At 39.7% G+C, this 18,372-nt stretch overlaps 1 protein-coding gene across 2 annotated transcripts; it reads left to right on the forward strand.

Annotated features, from left to right (window-relative positions):
• Positions 1–1,840: 1,840 nt before the first annotated feature.
• On the forward strand, positions 1,841–11,715 carry LOC127378169 (specifically androgen-regulated gene protein). Of its 2 annotated transcripts, XM_051426880.1 has the most exons (4): positions 1,841–1,980; positions 7,172–7,370; positions 8,759–8,921; positions 9,084–11,715. In XM_051426880.1, exons 2-4 carry the CDS (start codon positions 7,266–7,268, stop codon positions 10,592–10,594), a joined length of 1,779 nt encoding a protein of 592 aa, XP_051282840.1. In that variant the 5' UTR covers positions 1,841–1,980; positions 7,172–7,265; the 3' UTR covers positions 10,595–11,715. The 2 variants fall into 2 exon arrangements, with proteins under 2 accessions (XP_051282840.1, XP_051282842.1); XM_051426882.1 differs by lacking the exon at positions 7,172–7,370 and having other exon boundaries at positions 1,875–1,980.
• Positions 11,716–18,372: the final 6,657 nt, after the last annotated feature.

Below are 18,372 nucleotides of genomic sequence, written 5' to 3' on the forward strand. Positions count from 1 at the left end.
TTGTTACATTTAACTTTTAATCATTACACTACTGTAAATGTTTTGTTGCTAAGTAGCAAAATGCACTCTATGGCCAAACATGTGTGACTTTACCTTTAAACCATGTACACTAAAGCTGCATCGGACTGTATCTTTGATAGAACTGCTGGTATGCAAACAATGCACTTTTTGTAATGTGACGTCCTTGGCCAACATGAAAACATGAAGAGGACAACAGATCAGGTAATGATAGGATTTTAAACATCTGCTAATTTTCATAGGTATGCAACAACCGTCACAGATACATGCTGCTGTTCCTGGAAAACAGATCAACGTGTGCTGATTGTGAGGCGGATATCTGCAAATAGACGTCCTTAGTTCTCCAACTCCAACATGCAAAAAACTGACAGACTCCTGACAGCGCCCAGCCTGTAAACAATGAAATAAAATGAGTAAAACAAGCTCTGTTTGGATTTGTTTTTTAGGATACATGAATATAAACAGGACAGACTATTATGGTACCACTTTCTTTCTTTTTTGGGGGGGATGGGGCTTTATTAGACAGTTGAAAATGACAGAAAAGAGGGGGGATGACATGCAGCAAAGGGCCACAGGACGGACTCAAACCAATGGCCACTCATAAGAACAGTTTTGGTGTTACCAGGTTGTGAAAAACCCCCTTGGCTGGTGTGCATCCTTTCTTTTTGGGAAAAATGCAGTTATAAATGTAATCCATTAAAAAATACTGATCAGTTTCTGAGTTTCTCATAAGCCAACAAGTCTGTGACTATAAATTTTATTACACTGCATCTGTAAATGTTAATAACTTGTTAACAATACAGTACACTGGGGGTTCTTTCTGAGAGCTACAAAAGACTAAATAAGTGGTGACAAACAGCCGAATGGGTTTTTCACAATATTGCTCTTATTAATGGCTTTTTGCTGACTTAAAAGCATTAGTAAACTATTTATTAACCATAATAAATGGTACTGATCTTTTATATTGACACTAATTTTGAACTGAAGTGACCTCATGGCTGATGTACAGCATTACAGTTTAGAACTGAATGATTTTTAGTCATGCTAGCAGTGTCGGTCCATCGGTTCATTGCTTTGGTCGAGACTGAAATATCTCAACAAAATATTGAATGGATTGCCATGAAATACTGTACAGACATTCATGGCCCCCCAGAGGATGTGACTTTTCCTTTAGTGTCACTGTGAAGTTATATCAACAGATCTCCATAAATATGGGATAGATTGCTGTGAAATCTGTCTCCACTGATAATTAGTAAATGTTTTTATGCAAACTAGCTTTTTATTTTCTCTGTTTTGAATATACATTTAGACTTTTAAATGGCAAAAGAAGAATTTCATTGTGCAGAAAAAATGTTTTTCACTGTGCATATGACAATAAACACTCTGACTTAAGATGGTGAACATGTTAAACACTGCAGGCCTACCTGCTTAAGATCAATATGCTAACATTGTTATTGTGAGCATGTTAGCATGCTGAGGTGACACCTCTGTGTCAGTCATGTTGAATAAAAAAGAAAAAAAATATTTCCAAAATTCAAACAATGTAAATCCTCTTTCATTATTCCTAATCTGTACATGCAATATATGAAGCCTTTGACTCTTTTTTATTTAAATTTAATTTAGTATGAGTCATATTTTTGTAAAATATCTCAACTTTTGCTGAATAAAAACTGATTTTATTCCCCCTGGGTTGCGTTCATTTGGCTGCTGTTTTTCCATTGGCTCTTCCTTGGAAACGTCTTGCCCAGACGTTCGCTGATTGGCCACACACACCAACCTGTCCTGAAGCTAATTGGCTCACCTGGCTGCAATTATTCCACACCTAGTGACTTCTGCTCGGGAAGTTTGACTTCCAGGAACAGTGCAGCTGCAGGACTCGGAGAGGAGAGAGGCGCACCGCCGCTATGGACTGAGACCTGAAAATACGCACAGCTGTACGGTTCCATTCCTCTGACATCTCCGGTGAGTTTATCAGGAAATCTGCCTGAAGTTGAGTGCGCTGTTTGTTCCTGCTTTATTCATGGATTCAGAGGAGTTGGAAGTTATGTGGAAAAAAGTGGTTTAGTTGTTTACAAAACATCTGTGCTTGTCTTGACAGTGTAACTAGCCTTGTTTAGACTGGGTGTGTGTGTGTGTGTGTGTGTGTGTGTGTGTGTGTGTGTGAGTGTGTGAGTGAGTGTGTGAGTGGAGAGAGAGAGAGAGAGAGAGAGAGAGAGAGAGAGAGAGAGACATTTGTAGTTATACTTTTCTGTGCTTTTATTGTATTCCTTCCTGTAGCTGATGAGGTTTTACGAGTGTGAATGACCCTGTTAGAACAGACAGTCATTGTCTGTCACTCAGCAGTCTGGGCTGAAATGGAGGGGAAGTTGAGTAAAACCCTGCCAGTGTTAGAGGCACTTCTCCAAATTATGACCACCATTACTGATCACTTTTAATGCTCTATGGAATATTTCCATTGGTGACACATTGATCAGAAGTGTTTAATCATTGAATATTTGGTGGCTGGGTGAGTAGAGGTTGAGTCAGAGAAAGTACAAATATTTGCACCTAAATGTCAATAATAGTCATTTTATTGGGACAAGGTGCCAAGCTAAACATTAATGAAATATTTCTGTTCACTCCAGCAGGTTGTGAGTTGCACAACCAGGTGTTCACCATGAACTTTTGTTTACTGTTAATCATTAAACCAGCTGCCTGGCTGCCCTTGAACACATACTTCACTTTTTTTGGACCCATTTTTTATTAGCACACACTATAATTTGTCATCATAGATGACATGTAAATAATTATTTCTTGGATTGTAAGTCTGGCTCATAAACTGTGCAGCTGTTCTCACAGTAAACACATTAAAGAACTGGAGCCGATCCTCCCTTTTTATAGTTTAAAGCAGTTTTATCTGCTGAGCTGTAATTCAACGCCCAGTCACATCAGAGCGCTCGGCTGAATTTAGAGTGAAAGAGTCGTCTTAAAGACATGGAAGCAAGCAAAGTGACATTCCTGTCACTATTAAATCCTGACTCAGCTGTGGGTGTAGTGATCTTTCCCCACTGCTGCCCTACAGGTTTGAGAGGTGTTGGCTGCTCAAGCTTGGACATTTGTTTCTCACTCTGCTGATGTGAATGGGCTAAAGGGAGGGACAGTAATTAGCCGCTATTAGAGCTTTCTCAAGAAGGCCAGTGGGTGCTTTGTCAACCTGCTTTTGTTGCCAGAAAACACGTGTGAATGTGGGTGTTGGTGATCAGGTTTTTCTCCAACTGTCCTTGTAACGTCTTCATGCCAACAAGTCTAAAATTGCTCTTTGCCAAGTGCTCCAGAGTAGTGGCTTCCAACCTGGGCTATATCCTGAAATACATCTGAGCTCTTTCTTGTCATTTTTGAAACTTTAAATTCATTATCTTAAAACAAGTTAAATAAATTTGCCAGTAAAATCAAAAATCAGTTTGTAAATCTAAAAAATTTTCTTCATAAGCCTCATTCCTTATATATATCTCATATATATCATGTGAAATGTACATGCAGTCCCTTACAAGGAACTTCTCAGAAGCTGCTCCCATTTTTAATTTCTAGAAACATTTTTGGTAACACTTTACAATACAGCTCATGGTAATAGTGGGTTTGATAATAAAGAGATATATAAGAGAAATTTTTAGCAATATAATATGGTAATTTTGACTTACAGAATTGATTTTGAATGTATTAATCCAAATATTGCACTGATATAACCATGTTATATTGTTACCAAAACATATGCTATTACTCAATAGGTTTGCCTCATAACTTTCTTTAAATGTGTTACCCTTTGTTTTTAAATGATTACTCTAAATTTCAAATATTACCCATTTATACCCATTGTTGATACCAGCTATTACCTATTACCTGTTTATAACTTTGGTAATAATGGTTACACACCATTACTTCATTATTACTTCTTTATAATCAAACTATTACCCCACTATTAGCATGTCATTACTGAGCTGTGTGTGCTACCCGATTTTTGTATCCCACATAATAGTAATTTGAATTGTCTTGTTCTGACAGAGGGACATATTGTTCATGGGGAATAAGTGCCTGTTTTAAGTCACAGGTTTCATGCAGTATTAGAGACCAACTTTCATTGGGAGACTAATTTATAGACAAATATTTATTCATAAAGGGAAACTTTAATTCTGTTCCTCTTACATGCTTTATCAAATGTTCTCTGAGGTAAGAGAACAATGAAGTTAGCTTTGCCGTGCTTCCATGAACACACCTGAACCTGATTGTGCAGCTGTGGCTACGTGATGAAGAAGCCATATAACAGGTTGTAAAGCTTTTGTCTTGGGATATATTGCATTTGTGTGAACGATTTAGCCAAAATCCACTACGGTCTTACCCTGAGTTGATCAAATATTATCCTTTCATGCCTCAGCCGTTGTTCATTGTTGTTGGTATTTGCTTCTGACACTTGCTAATGCACTTTAAGCACTTAAAAGGGAAAGTAAGCAGATAAGAACTTTGCTTTCAGTGGCCTTTTCTCTGTGGTCTTATGGATTAATTTAATGCCCTACTTGTTTTCTAAATCAGCCGTCTATTAGTGAGGATTTTGAAAAACACTGTCTGTGTGTCACTTCTGCAGATGCGGAGCCAGAAATAATTCTTTAAGTTTTTCTGCTGGCATGCTTCCCTCGTGCCTGACCTGTCAATAATAAGCAGGAAACACAGCATATCAGTTGTCTATACACAGATTGTACATGACATGAAGTATCTCATGCGTGTGCACAGACAAAGATGAGCATTTGTCTCTTGATTGTTGAATCACAGTGACTGGATTACCAATAAAGCATCGCTATTTGACTTCTAGTTATTTGTACAGCATAACAATACAATGCAAAATAACCTCTTCTACTGTCTGTTGCTGGAATCTGTTTAGAGGGGAGATTCTGCTACAGCTGCTACTATAATAAACCTTTAAACTAATATCAATAATAATATAATATTAGAACTGCTATCAATAGTAATGTGTTTGTTGATGTCATAATTCTGTTAGCATAATTTATTAGGGCTACAACTAATACAATTATTGTTATTACTGGTTACTCTGTCCTTTATTGTCTCAGTTTGTCTATGCAATGTCTGAAAATTTCCCACAGCCCAAGGTGACTTAATTTTTTTTTTTTAGCTGCTCAGTTGCCAGTAGTTCAGACTGCGGTTGTACTGGAAAGCTTCCAAGTATGAATGTGTGTAATTGTGTGAATGTGATCTGGGTGTTCCTGACAAAAGTGAAACTTCCTCTCTATGCACCTTCCCCGAATAAATAAAGCTTTAGAATAAATGTAAATAAAATGTTGTTTTGTCCAACCTGCCCAAATATTCAGTTAACTATCATAAGACAAAGCAACAAATCCTCACATTTCAAAAGCTAAGAGATGTTTGGAACTTTTGCTTGAAAGTCAAACTCTGTAACTTTTGCCCAACGGCAGCCATTGTGACCAAAAGTGTCAATTAGGAACACATAAAAAAAAGTTTAAAAAAATAATAAAGTCAGTGAACTGGCTCGGTAATGTCTGTTATACGGCAGTATGTGTCTGGAGTTAGCTAACATTAGTCACCAGAAGCTAAACTGTAGCTGCAAAATCCCCAATTGTATTAAATTGAGAAGGACGTGGTTTATTACTCATGAATTCCACAATTAAACTGGAAGAGGAAGAATGATATATCACAGAGTGTCACTTAAATTGCAAAGGTAATAGCTTAGAGCTTTTTAACTCCAATGACTCATTTCCTCACGAATATCTTACTAAGAGACTAACATTGCCAAAGTTTCTGAAATTAAACAGATGAAGGAATAAAAGTGAAGATTAAACTCACAATCATCCATTCTGGTTATCAAGTGTGGCACATCTGAGAAAGATGAATGTATGAAAGGAGTTCTGTAATCATCTGTTAATTTACTCTCAAAATGGCTTTTTATGGTGTTTATTTGTTGTGTAATGTGAGTTGATTTTGTGGCAAATGAGTTGCGTGGAGTAATAAAGCTGTCTCTTCTAATCTAATTGTGAATGTTTTGTATTTCAAAAACACCAAACTTTAACATTAACATCACAAACCCTAAAGGATAGGTTCACACATTTTAATGTATATCAAAACAGTTGTGCTCATATTCTTCTTTTTCTTTATTCTTAAATTGGACCCCCATTAGCTTCCACAAAGTGGTTGCTAGTCTTCCTGGATTCTCTGTGCTCATATGATTGGAACTAATTTTGATTCCTGTAACAATTCCTCCCATTCTTCCCCAAACCTAATACTCTTTCAATGTAAGTGAAGAGGGACAAAATCCACAGTCCTCAACAACAAAAAATACTTCCTGTTTCCTGTTTAATTACAATATTTCCTGTTTTTGCTCAACTCAAAACTCAAACATTGTCTGCATAATCACAGAAGAGATTTTATACTAACTAGAATTTGAAAGATATCTACTTGATTTGACTCAGACTGTTGAAGCCTCATATTAGCTGCAGATAAACTTTGTAATATATATTTGCACAAAACCACTGTGGATTTTGTCCCCTGTCACTCATTAAAGAAGAACTGGGAAGGGATTTTTTAATGTCCGGTGTGAACAGGATGAATGATAACAGCAAACGCAACCTGATTCAATGTCCATATAGACAACTGACAATTGTGAACCTACTAACACAACAAAACAAACCCCCCAATAATCTATGGACTTCATATTAATCCAAGCCACGTCTAATGTGTAAATAAAAATGTTTATAAATTCATCCATTAATTTATGTAATGACCGCATTAACATAACTGGTTATGTTTAATATATCACAGTGACTGACAGCACATTTAATCTTAAATAGGACAGCTATTACATTATGAGGATCATTTAGCTATCAACTGCAATTTATGGCGTTAATTTATCACACTAATGAAAAGATTTGACATTAATAGTTGTTGCAGTGATGTTTACAAACTAATTTCGTCAACTATTTTTAGCCTCAAACTAAAGCTTCATCTCACGTTTACTGGTTGTGTGAGGTCTATCTTTGTATTTGATGAATTAACATGAAATAAGCATTATGTAGTGTGGAGATGGCGGTGCCGCACAACTGATTCCAGTTTGGTCTTTTTGTCCTGTTCTCACATTTTCTCCTTGACCTTCCAGATCCTTTCCTCGGATTGATTCTTGGCAATATTATCACACAATCAAAAAAAAGACTGTGAAGCCCAGGTCCTTTCCTTATCCTCTTCCTTGTGCAATGCCGAAGAGTGACACATGGCCAGGCGGCGTTGCCATGGAATCCTTGAGTAATATGGACAGTGCCGGGAGCTGCGACAGTGTAATCAGCATGAACTCTGGCTATGTGAGTGCTGCCATAGATCTCTGTTCCACTGACTCTGTTGCTTATCTGTTCGTTGTATAACGCAAGTCAAGTGTTATAGTCACAGCGACTGGAGATCATTATTGAACCACACCGGTGCAACTGAGCTCTCAATATTTTGGCAACCTGTTTTTCTTTGGGCCCTCCGTAGTCTACTAAGTGATTTGATTACATAGGTTTAAGCTGTTATTTGTCAGTCTGTATGTTCAGCTGATATTCAGTGATCCAGTTCAATCGTGCTAACCCCTGACCAACCTTCAATTTCTGAAATGTTAAGAATATTTTTGCTAAAGCAACATGCCAGTTAATTACAGCTTATTAGAGGCATTATTGTGGACTTGGCACAGGAACCTGTTCTTATTTAAAAACTCGCACAGATTTTGATGCTAAGCTTCCGATTTATTTTACCACTGACTGATGATTTCTTATATTCTTATTTAACTGTTGCTAAAAGGGATCCTTCTCTTTATCTGCCCTTTCACTTGTCAGTCTGGTTGAACCATTGTAAAGCGTTTTGTTCTCCTTGTACAAAATATTACCTTTTTTTGCAAACCCCTCATACAAAATTACATCTATTTGTGAAAAGGTCTTGCTACCACCTACAAGCATTAAAAAGACCATTTAAACTGACTGTACTTAATTAAGCTTTTGTGGCAGGTGACCCCAAACCTTTGAGCGGTAGTGTATATAAATATAAGGCAATATCAGATATGTACACAAATGTGAAACAGAAACAGAACAAAAATTGTAAGCTTGGTGTAAAAAGAATTAATTATAAGAGCAACCAAAAGCCATTTGATACATGTACATCTTGAGTTTTCAATGGAAAGGCAGCATTTTAGTGAATGTGTAAGGCGATTACAAAGCTCTTGAGCTGCACAACATATCGACTCACTTTACTGGTGCACTAGTTTACTCTGAAGAAACATTGAAAATGCTTCTGTCTTTTGGAATGGGGAAATAAAGAACTGAGATTTGTGCATCAGGTTGTAATGACGTCTGCATGGACATTTGCAGTCAATGTGAGAATGTCAAATGAGAGGAAGTGAATCCGTTAGAGATGAAATACGCTTATTTGTTTGTTTTCTTAAAGGCGACCAAAGGCGAGAAGATCTCAAACTATTCACAGACACCTGCAGTTACCTGAAATAAATTGTTCTGACAGGCCAATATAGAATGAGAGATGTAATTAGTCATTCCTTTCCAGCTATTTGAACACTATACAACTTTTACCTTGAACATGTTCCTGTCCTGTCTCTCATGGCCATGTTTATGGTTAAATGGAGAACTGAGATTGCTGAAGAGTTGAGAAGCTGTTCAGTTTTTTTCATACCTGTAATATGTTTCACAATCTCTTATTCCATGTACAGAGTGAAGACAGTATGGAACACTTATCTGCAGAAGAGAGAGCGTGCCTCATGTATCTGGAGGAAACGATTGAAGCGCTGGAGGTGCAGGAGGACAGCGGCTTATCTAATGATGAACCAGATTCTGTGTTACAGGCAGAAAAAATGGGTCGGATGAGAGTAAATGGTATGTTCATGTTGTGAAATCTTCCATTTGGCATGTTTTCTTGGTTGGTTACATGTATGTATATATATGTGCACATTTTACACTAAAATAACATATAACAAATAATCTTATCTAATCAATAACTGCAACACTAACTGCAGTAATTGTGCTTTTGTTTCCTAGACATTTCCAGTTTAAAGTCTGAGTCTGGAAGACACCAGCAACCAGACGAAGCTGAGCATCACGCTCTGAATGAAACCTCAGAACCACAGTCCTCTCCGGACTCCAACATGGAAGATCTCGAAACATCAGTGAACCTCATGACTCAACCCAAACCTCCAGTCACATCATCAGCTACACAGCCCGAGGAGTTGTGTGTATCCAAGGATGAAGACGGTAATCTAATTATTGTCCCCAGCAGCAGGCTTTGCCCAGATGAGCCTACCAAGGCCTCTGAGATAGATGTGGCTCTGATCCCTCCTCCCTCAGACTTCATGGATGAGCCAAGACCTGTTCCACAGCCAGTGAAGGCAAAAGACCTTCTTCCATCGGCAGGAATATCCAATAACCAGCCAGGAGCAACTGTTGACTTGGAGCAGCTACGACAGAAAGCCTCTGCAAAGAAAACTTCAGTGAACACCCCTGTGACCCAGGAGCCTCCAAACAAGGCCCCGGAACTGAGTCCATTAGCCATCCACTCTTGTCCACAAGTGAGTCCTCTTCCTGAAGCCATTGAGCCCAGAAGTCCACCTGCTGTGGCCCCTAAGCCCAAGAAGCTTCCTGCCAACATTATTCTGAAGTCACACAAGGCAGCAGTAGCTGATGGTAACTCGGGACATTCAGTGCCCACTAGCAGTGACCGGGTGTTGTTGGACCCCCAGAGAATCCGCATTGAGGCCCTCCGAAAGCTTGGCCTACTTAAAAGTGAAGAGGCAGAGTCAGGGCCCGTCCTGAACCCAACACATTCTCCCAAAACTAGAAGGTCATGGGCAAGTCCTCCTTCTCCAATCAGCCCAGCGGCTCAACATACACCACCCACGACACCATCCTACACCCGCCTCAACAGCCATTCTCCTGCCTCTGTTCCCCTCCAGTCTCCTGCAGCTGTGTCACCACCAGGTCCTTCTACAGCTCCTGCAGTCCAGCCTCCTGATATTTTCCCAGTACCTGCTGCTTTCAGCGACCCTGATGGACCTCTGCTATCAGACAATGAGCTGTCTGCTGTCAAAGATGTTTCAGAGTCCACAGTTAATGCACAGGGGAATACGCCTCCCCATGCCCCTCCTACCCTGGTCAAGCAGCCAACCCCACCCAAGGTCAAAGGTGCCAAATCAGCCACCCTGGAGCGCTCAGGTCTGGGTCTAAGCAGCTATGTGGCCAGTCAAGACCCCAATGAGGCTGGCCAGGGGGTCAGCAGCAAGCAGAGCCCCAGCCAGCTGCGTAACAATCGACCACGCCCCGCCTCTCTGGGGTGTGGGAAAGAGTTTTCAAGCAGTCAGGGAGAGGGTTCACAGGTGGGTCGTGCCACCAGCAAAGAGCCAGAATTACGGAGGTCCCTGCCTGCCTTTCAGCACTCCGGAGACTCTCAGAAGCTGCCCCGATCGCAAGGCATCAGTGTACTGATCTGCCCTCGTGCAGAAAACGGTGATAACCGCCGCGAGGCCCTGAAGAGGCTGGGGCTGCTGAGGGACTGAGGCATCGACCCCAAATCTTCAACCTCATCTGACCGCCTTCTTCAGATGCTATATTTAAAGGAACAGACAATCTAGTGATACATGATTGATGAAGATATTACAGAACTCTTGGGAAGCAGCTTAACCACACATTTATGCATTATCATTTACTACAAGGAGTGCCTGACATGACCTGAATACATTGACTGTCATGCCCACACTTGAATCTACTTGTTACTCATATTGTACAGCCATATGTTCACTGTTTTATTTCTCAGAAAACTGGCAATCAAGAACTTTTTGAATATTCACTGACTCTCTCACTGTGCTTATGGTTTTTGTAAATTAAATACTGTTACTTTTAAGAGGCAATGTTATTGAGTTATTTTGTCATTTAATATATTGGTCTACAGTTATGAACCTTTCTGTACATCGTTGTCTGCTTTCACAAGTTATCCTTTGTTACACTGACGTCGCTGTGTGGCTTGTTCTCCTCTTAGTTCTCCTTTTAATACTTTTTAAAAGGTCACTTTTGTTAATACTTTCACTTCCTAAAATCGGTTGGAATTTTCTGGCTTTGTTGACCATGGGAACTGTTTTTAGCACTGACTACATTTTTGTGTACTTAATATGTACAATCCTTAAGATTTCAGTCCTGGATGATTTGGCCTGTGGTTACTGGTGATAATAATAAAAATCCAAAAGCGGCTACATTTTCAGAAATAACTACAGCATAAGAGCAACTGGTCTATGGTGCAGCCAAACAAACTATTGTAGTTTTAATAAAGAAGTCAGGCAAAAAAAATTTCCATCATCCTACCAAATGTTTGGTTACCTTGCTGAAAAGTTGTAGGTCACACTGATCTACTATCAAAAAATGTTTTACAGCCGCATTTTTAATACACAATAGTTTATAATACTGCAAATGTAAGGGCTTTCATCAGTGGGCGTAGGCTCAATCACCATTGTGTTAGCTATTTCAGAGATAGTGACTTAACAGATGTTTATTTCAATAAAAATCTTCAAGATTGTCACTTGATGTATTGCATTGAACCTATTTGCTCAGTGCACTTTGTCAAAACAACGGGTTTTGCATTATGACTGGAGGGTGTTGATTAAATGAATAAAAAATGTAGGCAGTATGTCTTGGATTACTTGAACATACCTTACTGTGACTCAAAGCACATAGACAGCGGCCACTGTAATAAGAATCTGAAACATGTGGTTTGCATGGTTGCATAGTGACGCACACGTCAAAGCTCACAAGCCTGTCAAACAGCAACCATGTGTAGTTTCACTATGGGTCTGTCAGTTGTACGTGAGCTGATCGAACAACGTTTACTACAAGCATTATTTTGATTGTTTGATAATACACTATCCCACAAGTCACACATTTCTTTAACATGCATTTGGAGTAGGCCATTTGTTGCCTTTTCATTAACTGTGAAACATAAGCCCTTGAGTGTCATGTCAAATCACAAATTGAGGCCCCAGTTTTCTGGCTCAGCTTCAGCACCTTTATCTGATATGATAGCAAGAGAACTGGTGCAACCTGTTTTGTCACCTCATGGTTCAGCCTTTATGCAACACTTTTGCTGCACATTTACCTGCAGACAGTGTGTCTGAAAAACATTTTATCACTGCTGCAGGCTTTTAGAGACAAATAGATTTGCTCTTTTCTGTAATTTGCCTTTAAGGTCACCTACTGCTGTGAAAATTAAGCTCAGTTTGAAAGATATTTCTCTGAAGAGGTATTAACACCGGGGTGCAGGAGTGTCTGGATCAACTCAATGTTGCTTCTTTTGGACTAGAACTTAACTTTCTAGACAATTCTGGAAGCCTAAAAGTTGCCAGTGTTTTGCTGGTGGGGCGGCGTTGTGTGTCCAAGCTGCTAATCCATTAATCAGTTAGTGTTATCTTTTATTGTGCAATTAGATCTACACATAGGTGTGCCGTCTCTGAATGACTGCATCAAGTGCGACATGCCACCTGATCGCCCAGTGCCCTTAAATGCTCTGCACACTTTTTAAGCCTTTTTGTTATTTTGATCACACTGGATTTATTTTCAGCAAGTATTTTAATCCATTATGTTATTTGCATGTCCCATAAACAGAATATTTTCATATGTTTATATATAGATAGATATTTTTCCATATTTTTTCCAAAGGAAGTAAACCTCTGATCAGTATCTGTCATTGGAGATGTTAGAGCCAAGTGAAAGGAAATTTGAATACTGATTTGAATATTTTAGATTAAAGATAAAACACATGCGTATAGTTTGTAATAAAGATGAATGAGACACTATTTATGTACCTTGAAGAAAACCAAAAGGTAGTAGCAGGTAAATTACTATTGGGGTGTTGCATTACTATTAGTTTGGCCTATAGCGAACATCTTTTACTGTAAAGCCAAAAGAAGAGGAAGCAGTTACGTCCAAGCCATCCAGAGGCTGCTCTGTGGCATGTTGGTATGTGAGCTATCTTTCCTTTCCACCTGCTCTGTCTGTTGTCCCGTTGCCAGCGGTACTGACTGACATGGCCTCAATGACAGTTCCTGTCACTTTCACTGTTACCCTCCTAGGCATCATAGATCAGCTCATATAAATAACATACCATAAGCCAATCAGTCTGCATATCATCCCCAATTGCCTGCATTCTCTGTGTGAAGGAGGTACAAAGATGTAAGATTGAATTTGAGATGAAGACTTTACAACTCCTAAAGCCTTATAATAGGTATAATACAACAATATAATTGCAAGTCTTCAAAACAGGTAGAGTAGAAGTGTGCTTGTTCATAGTTCAGTTAATCATTTGGCTGCAGAGGTGTTCAAACTGTGAGGTGCAGCCTGCAGGGGGCGCTGAAGAGTTGAAGCAGAGACACTAAGGTGAGGGGAAAGGGACAGGTGTGTTCACCGGAATTAGTATTCCTCGCGAAGTGGATGTGATACAGTTTATGGAGGCCGTTAACCCTTAGCGCCATGTTGTTGCAAACAAACCGTACTTCTTCTCGGAGTCTTAACTCGGTCAGACCTGAACACACCGACATGATAGATATATTTTGTTTATTTTCTGTGTGACTTATCGCCAATACATGTCCATAAATCCGCGTAGAATTAGAAAACGTGCCATATAAGCCAGAACTTGCCTGTGAATCACTACGTTTTTAAGTTTTATTCAGTAGCAAAGTAATGTAGTGGTAGTTTTATGTACATTTATGGGTACATTTCAAACAGGAACTGTTATTTGCTAATTCGGCGTATTGTTTGTGGTGCCAATTTGCCAAAATATAAACAAATATAGGTTTAATCTACAGCCACAGCCCAAATTATGGGGAATGGAGTTCCAAAACTGATTATCCTCCAAATCCAAAATATTTTTGGGTAACACTCAGTGTCCCATCGACATGGTTCTTAAATCCACTCTCAGTCTCCTCTGTCCCTTCATATACAGATACAGTATTTACCCTGTGTTGGTGGCGGCCCCACAGTATCACCCTTTGAAAACCCCTGTTCTACAGAAACAGCTCGTCCACTAGAGGGCAGTCTAGATTCATGTGTGTGTACCAGTACAACCATTAATGCTGTAACCAGACTTCCCCACTGTGGTTGGGGGGGGCTCATATGTGCACACAGATGCAAGATATTTGTCACATCACAGGCTGATTCTCTTCACACAGAGAAAAGTGATGAACTTAAACACTTCCACTTCTTCATACAACTTGCATGGATCCAAAAATTTTGGAAAGTGGAAACAGAATAGTGGAAAAGTAGATACATCTAGTGTTGTAACTAACAGGTGTCTTTTGTTTGTGTACTTTTTATGTTTTCTTGATTGAAATCTAATCTCTTTAATATGATTCATCATGAAATTGTAATTGAAAATTTCATCACGCTCATTTATATATCATGAGGTCATAACAGCACATCATTTGTGGTTAAAGGACACAATGAGGATTAGATTGCATTTGCTGTTGAGCTGGTAAGTTTTTACATTCAGAAATTCATAATAAACTGTAATATAATAATTGTCATCATCTAATTTATTTTGACCAAAGGGAAATAGGTTTGCATCAGCAAGTTTATTACTGCCAAAAATGCTAAGCAAAAAAAAAAAAACTTGATGACTTTAACTCAATTTCCATTTTATTGCCTCATATTTCCTCTTTTTGAAGTTCGGTCATTCAAAATGTGGTAAGATTTTTGGATTTTGCCTCTGCATTAATTAAATTGGTTCACTTATTAAAATTTGTTTCAGCTGTTGATCCATTAAGTGTCTCATAAAAGTGGCTTTTGTAGGGAAAACAGGACCTGTTGTATTTTATAATTTAAAATTTTCTGTACAGACCTTCCTTTATGCAATAAGTAGTTCTTTTTAACAGATTTCTTCTCTACTGCTTATGAGGTCAAACCAGGCCTGACCCAGCATGACTCTGAGAGCTCAGCTTGGTCCTTAGCTGCAGTTTTTATCTTTCCAAACAAAATCTCTTTGTCTTTTCCCTTCCAGAGGAAATGATTCAGGTCAGAGTATTAGCAAAGAATGTAAGAATTGAATGTGGGGGCGATTTACTGGAAGGTTGTACTCATCAATGTGTCACAATGACCCTTACACATAATCATCATTGAATGGAATCTTAAATGTTGTCTTAGACTAGTTAGAGGAATGAAACAAGGCCAGAAGCTTGAAGGTGAAAGTATTATTTAGTATTTTATGGCACATATACATGAGCTGAACCTCCACAAAGCTCCTTGGAGACACTCCCTGGTGTTAGTAGTTGGAACAGGTAGGCGTAGCTGCTGCGCTATCAGGCTAGACAGTGAGCTCATGGGACTTCCCCACTGTCCTGGTCCTGTTCTGTACTTACCTACTTACATAGTGTCTGTCTGAAAGAGGCCGCCAAAAGCCTCGTCCCTTTCTCCACATATGAGTTGATCATAGAGGATTAGTGGAGACAAAGTGGCAGAGAGCCACTGCTGAGTGTGCTGGGGTTTAAGCATGCCCGGCCCAGTTGTGTGTCATCAAAAGAGTTTACTTAAAATATACGGGTATTATCTTTCTCTCCTCTGTGTGGGTGTGTGTGCGTGTGCACATTCAGATAGGCAGTAAGTACTGTTATACAATTTAGTTGTATGATGATGATTGATACTTTGAATGATACAGGCTCATCAGTAAGGATTAAACTTAGGATCTTAACAGGACGATGTCTCCCTCTCTGTCTCATTTGATCTTGATGAGTCCACTTGATTACAGGTGCTCACACACACTCACACACAGCAGATACAGTACGCGCACAGGCCTGTATCCCCTCCAGCACCCACATGCTCACTCACGCAGCTAACAAGCCTGTCCGTATCTTGTCTACCTCCCGGGTGCATTAAGACTCAAGGTAATATGACTTAGGAAAACAAGCCCCCATAAACCAGAGCTTGAGGGTACTGTGGTGACAGTGCTCATTAGGTAAGGTTTCAACTCATGTCCAGTGGTGTGATGTTACAAATGCAACACGACTTAAATGCCTCTTGTGCCACTGGGGTCGTTTTCATCCATGATGCTGCAAAGGTAGTGTTTGACAGGCAGGAATAAGTCCTTCAGTTAGTTAGTGTCTGTGTGTGACACCTCCGCTTCTTCTGACTTGATAACTGTATTTCTTTTTTCACTCTCCCTCACTTGCTCCCTGTTAGTGCCAGTGACTGAGGCTGTGGTTAGGAAGCATTCCTGGGGCAAGCCCACAGCATTCGTTGGGATGCCTGTAGTGAAGTGTGGAACTCAGCAAGCCACTCTGCTCCCCTGTGGTGCTGGCATGGTGAGTACCAAGAGATCCTGCTGGGCCTGCGGTGGTGTTGGTAACCTCGCATATGAAGCCCCTGTAGAGAGAAAAAAGAAGGGAAGAAAGAGGAAAAACGTATGCGCTCTGAGCCTTGGCATTTTCACACATAAATCTTTCAGACAATTGGGGAGCATAAATGTCGGACTGGAAGAAAGTAAATGAGGAGCTGAGGTGATGTGTCCCTGTGTATGACCATCTGGAAGAGAACATTAGGCTCTCCGCAGGGCTTCTAACTCCTCGATTCATTAGCATGCAGTACATTGGTGACTCTCACAGACGCCTCCCAACATGCATCCATCTTGCGTTTATCTTACAGCAACAGCTGTTGGAGCATGGTTTGACTTCGATATTTTAGAGTCTAAATAAAACGTAGGTTGTAACAACACTGTCTAAAACAATTGGTTGCCAAATAAACTGTTCGCCTTCTGATGGCTGAAAAGTGCAAAATTCTGAGTTTCAAAATAACAAATGGAACCATTGTGGCAATTGTTAAATATGGCACATCTCTGATAATCGTGGATTTTTCATATAGATCCAAATAATGCCAAAACTATAACAAAAATGACAGACTCATTGTGCCTTCAAATCCAGTAAAATCAAAAAAGAAAACAGGTTGCGTCAGTTACTCTGCAGCAAATCTCACAAACAAGTTCCACAAAAACGGTGTCACTCTGTCTGAAAAGGGGTGTAATACTGCTTTGTTTGACTTATCATCTATGAATGATCCTCGCCGCTCTCTCGACACCTTCCACACTTTCCTACTCCTCTTCACCCAGTGTGTAGCTGAAGTCCTTTTCATGACGAGCGTCATAAATTAAACATGGCCTCGGCTTCCCTTGTGTGTCTGTCGGTGTAAAAATAGCTTGGTTTGGTGCACAGTGTGATGCCCTGTGCACAGTCCTCTGTCTTTAATGAAGTGTTGCCATGAAAAGTGTACTGATCCTCCAGTGTGACTTGTACTCAGGCTCTGTGGCAACCGTGTTCTGACTTTCTCAAACTCCCAGAGTGACTCTGAGCTCATTTGGTTATACAAGTGCTCACAATTACCCAGAGATTTGGACACAGGGACATGGGATATTTCCATATCCCTGACGGATGTTATTTTAATTACACTGAACTGCTTGACTTTGTGCTGTGGATTTACATGTTTTTTCTTCTTCTGTGGATGCAAAGAGGGTTTCTTGGAAGGTTATTCTGTTGTACTGAATCTCTTATGTATTGAAGCCCCTAGTCTGTGGCATGGGAAACAGTATTAAATTGCACTGTTTATCAGGTAGCTGCATTTCAACACATAGTCTTTAAGTAAAGATAATGACAAAATTCTGATAAGATACAAGATAATGAAAAATGATCCTCTCTCCTCCCTTTCTGGCATCAGCCACAACTCTATTTTCAGATTGTGTGTGTTTAAAATTCTCTCCGTGGTCTGAAGAAAGTAGAGTTGTTATCTCCAATCAGCCTCATTGTGAGGCCCTAATTATATTTGATTGAGAAAAAAAAAAAATCACACATGGGAGCAAGCGTGTTAATTATAGTGTAGGATCTGCCTGTACGTTGAAATGCAAACACAAATGCATCAACACAGCTGATTAATTTAGGTGACAATGCAGGAGGAGGTAGCAGGTGTGGGGATACAGATGCTTTTCTCTTGCAGGACGCTTCCTGAAAACAAATGCTTAATATGTCATTGCCGGTGAAATGTGGCACAGTCGCTCAGTGGGGCTGTGCTGCTGGTAATGTGAGAGAGGTCTGTTTTGATTCATGTAACTCCTCAAGCCTCATTCCTCTTCGGGTCTTGGGGGTAATGGTGTGCATACTGTGCCTCATGAGCAGTGATTTGCAGGCTGATGGTGGGATTTAAAATGCAAACTGTCTTTAACTCATTCAACTTCAAAATTCTTAATTTATTTTAAGGCAATATAGTCTTTTTACAACATGCTTCACACATACCTGAGTGAATCTCCATATCACAGATG

Source organism: Dicentrarchus labrax, unplaced genomic scaffold (genome assembly GCF_905237075.1).
Source record: "Dicentrarchus labrax unplaced genomic scaffold, dlabrax2021, whole genome shotgun sequence".
In the NCBI taxonomy this organism is placed as follows: Eukaryota; Metazoa; Chordata; class Actinopteri; family Moronidae; genus Dicentrarchus; species Dicentrarchus labrax.

Excerpts from the sequence above, each read along its gene's own strand:
- LOC127378169 (XM_051426880.1), top strand. The coding sequence starts at position 7,266 with ATGCCGAAGAGTGACACATGGCCAGGCGGCGTTGCCATGGAATCCTTG. Across the intron at positions 7,371-8,758 it reads TCAGCATGAACTCTGGCTAT|AGTGAAGACAGTATGGAACA; the intron begins GTGAGTGCTGCC and ends TTCCATGTACAG. Across the intron at positions 8,922-9,083 it reads GGGTCGGATGAGAGTAAATG|ACATTTCCAGTTTAAAGTCT; the intron begins GTATGTTCATGT and ends TTTGTTTCCTAG.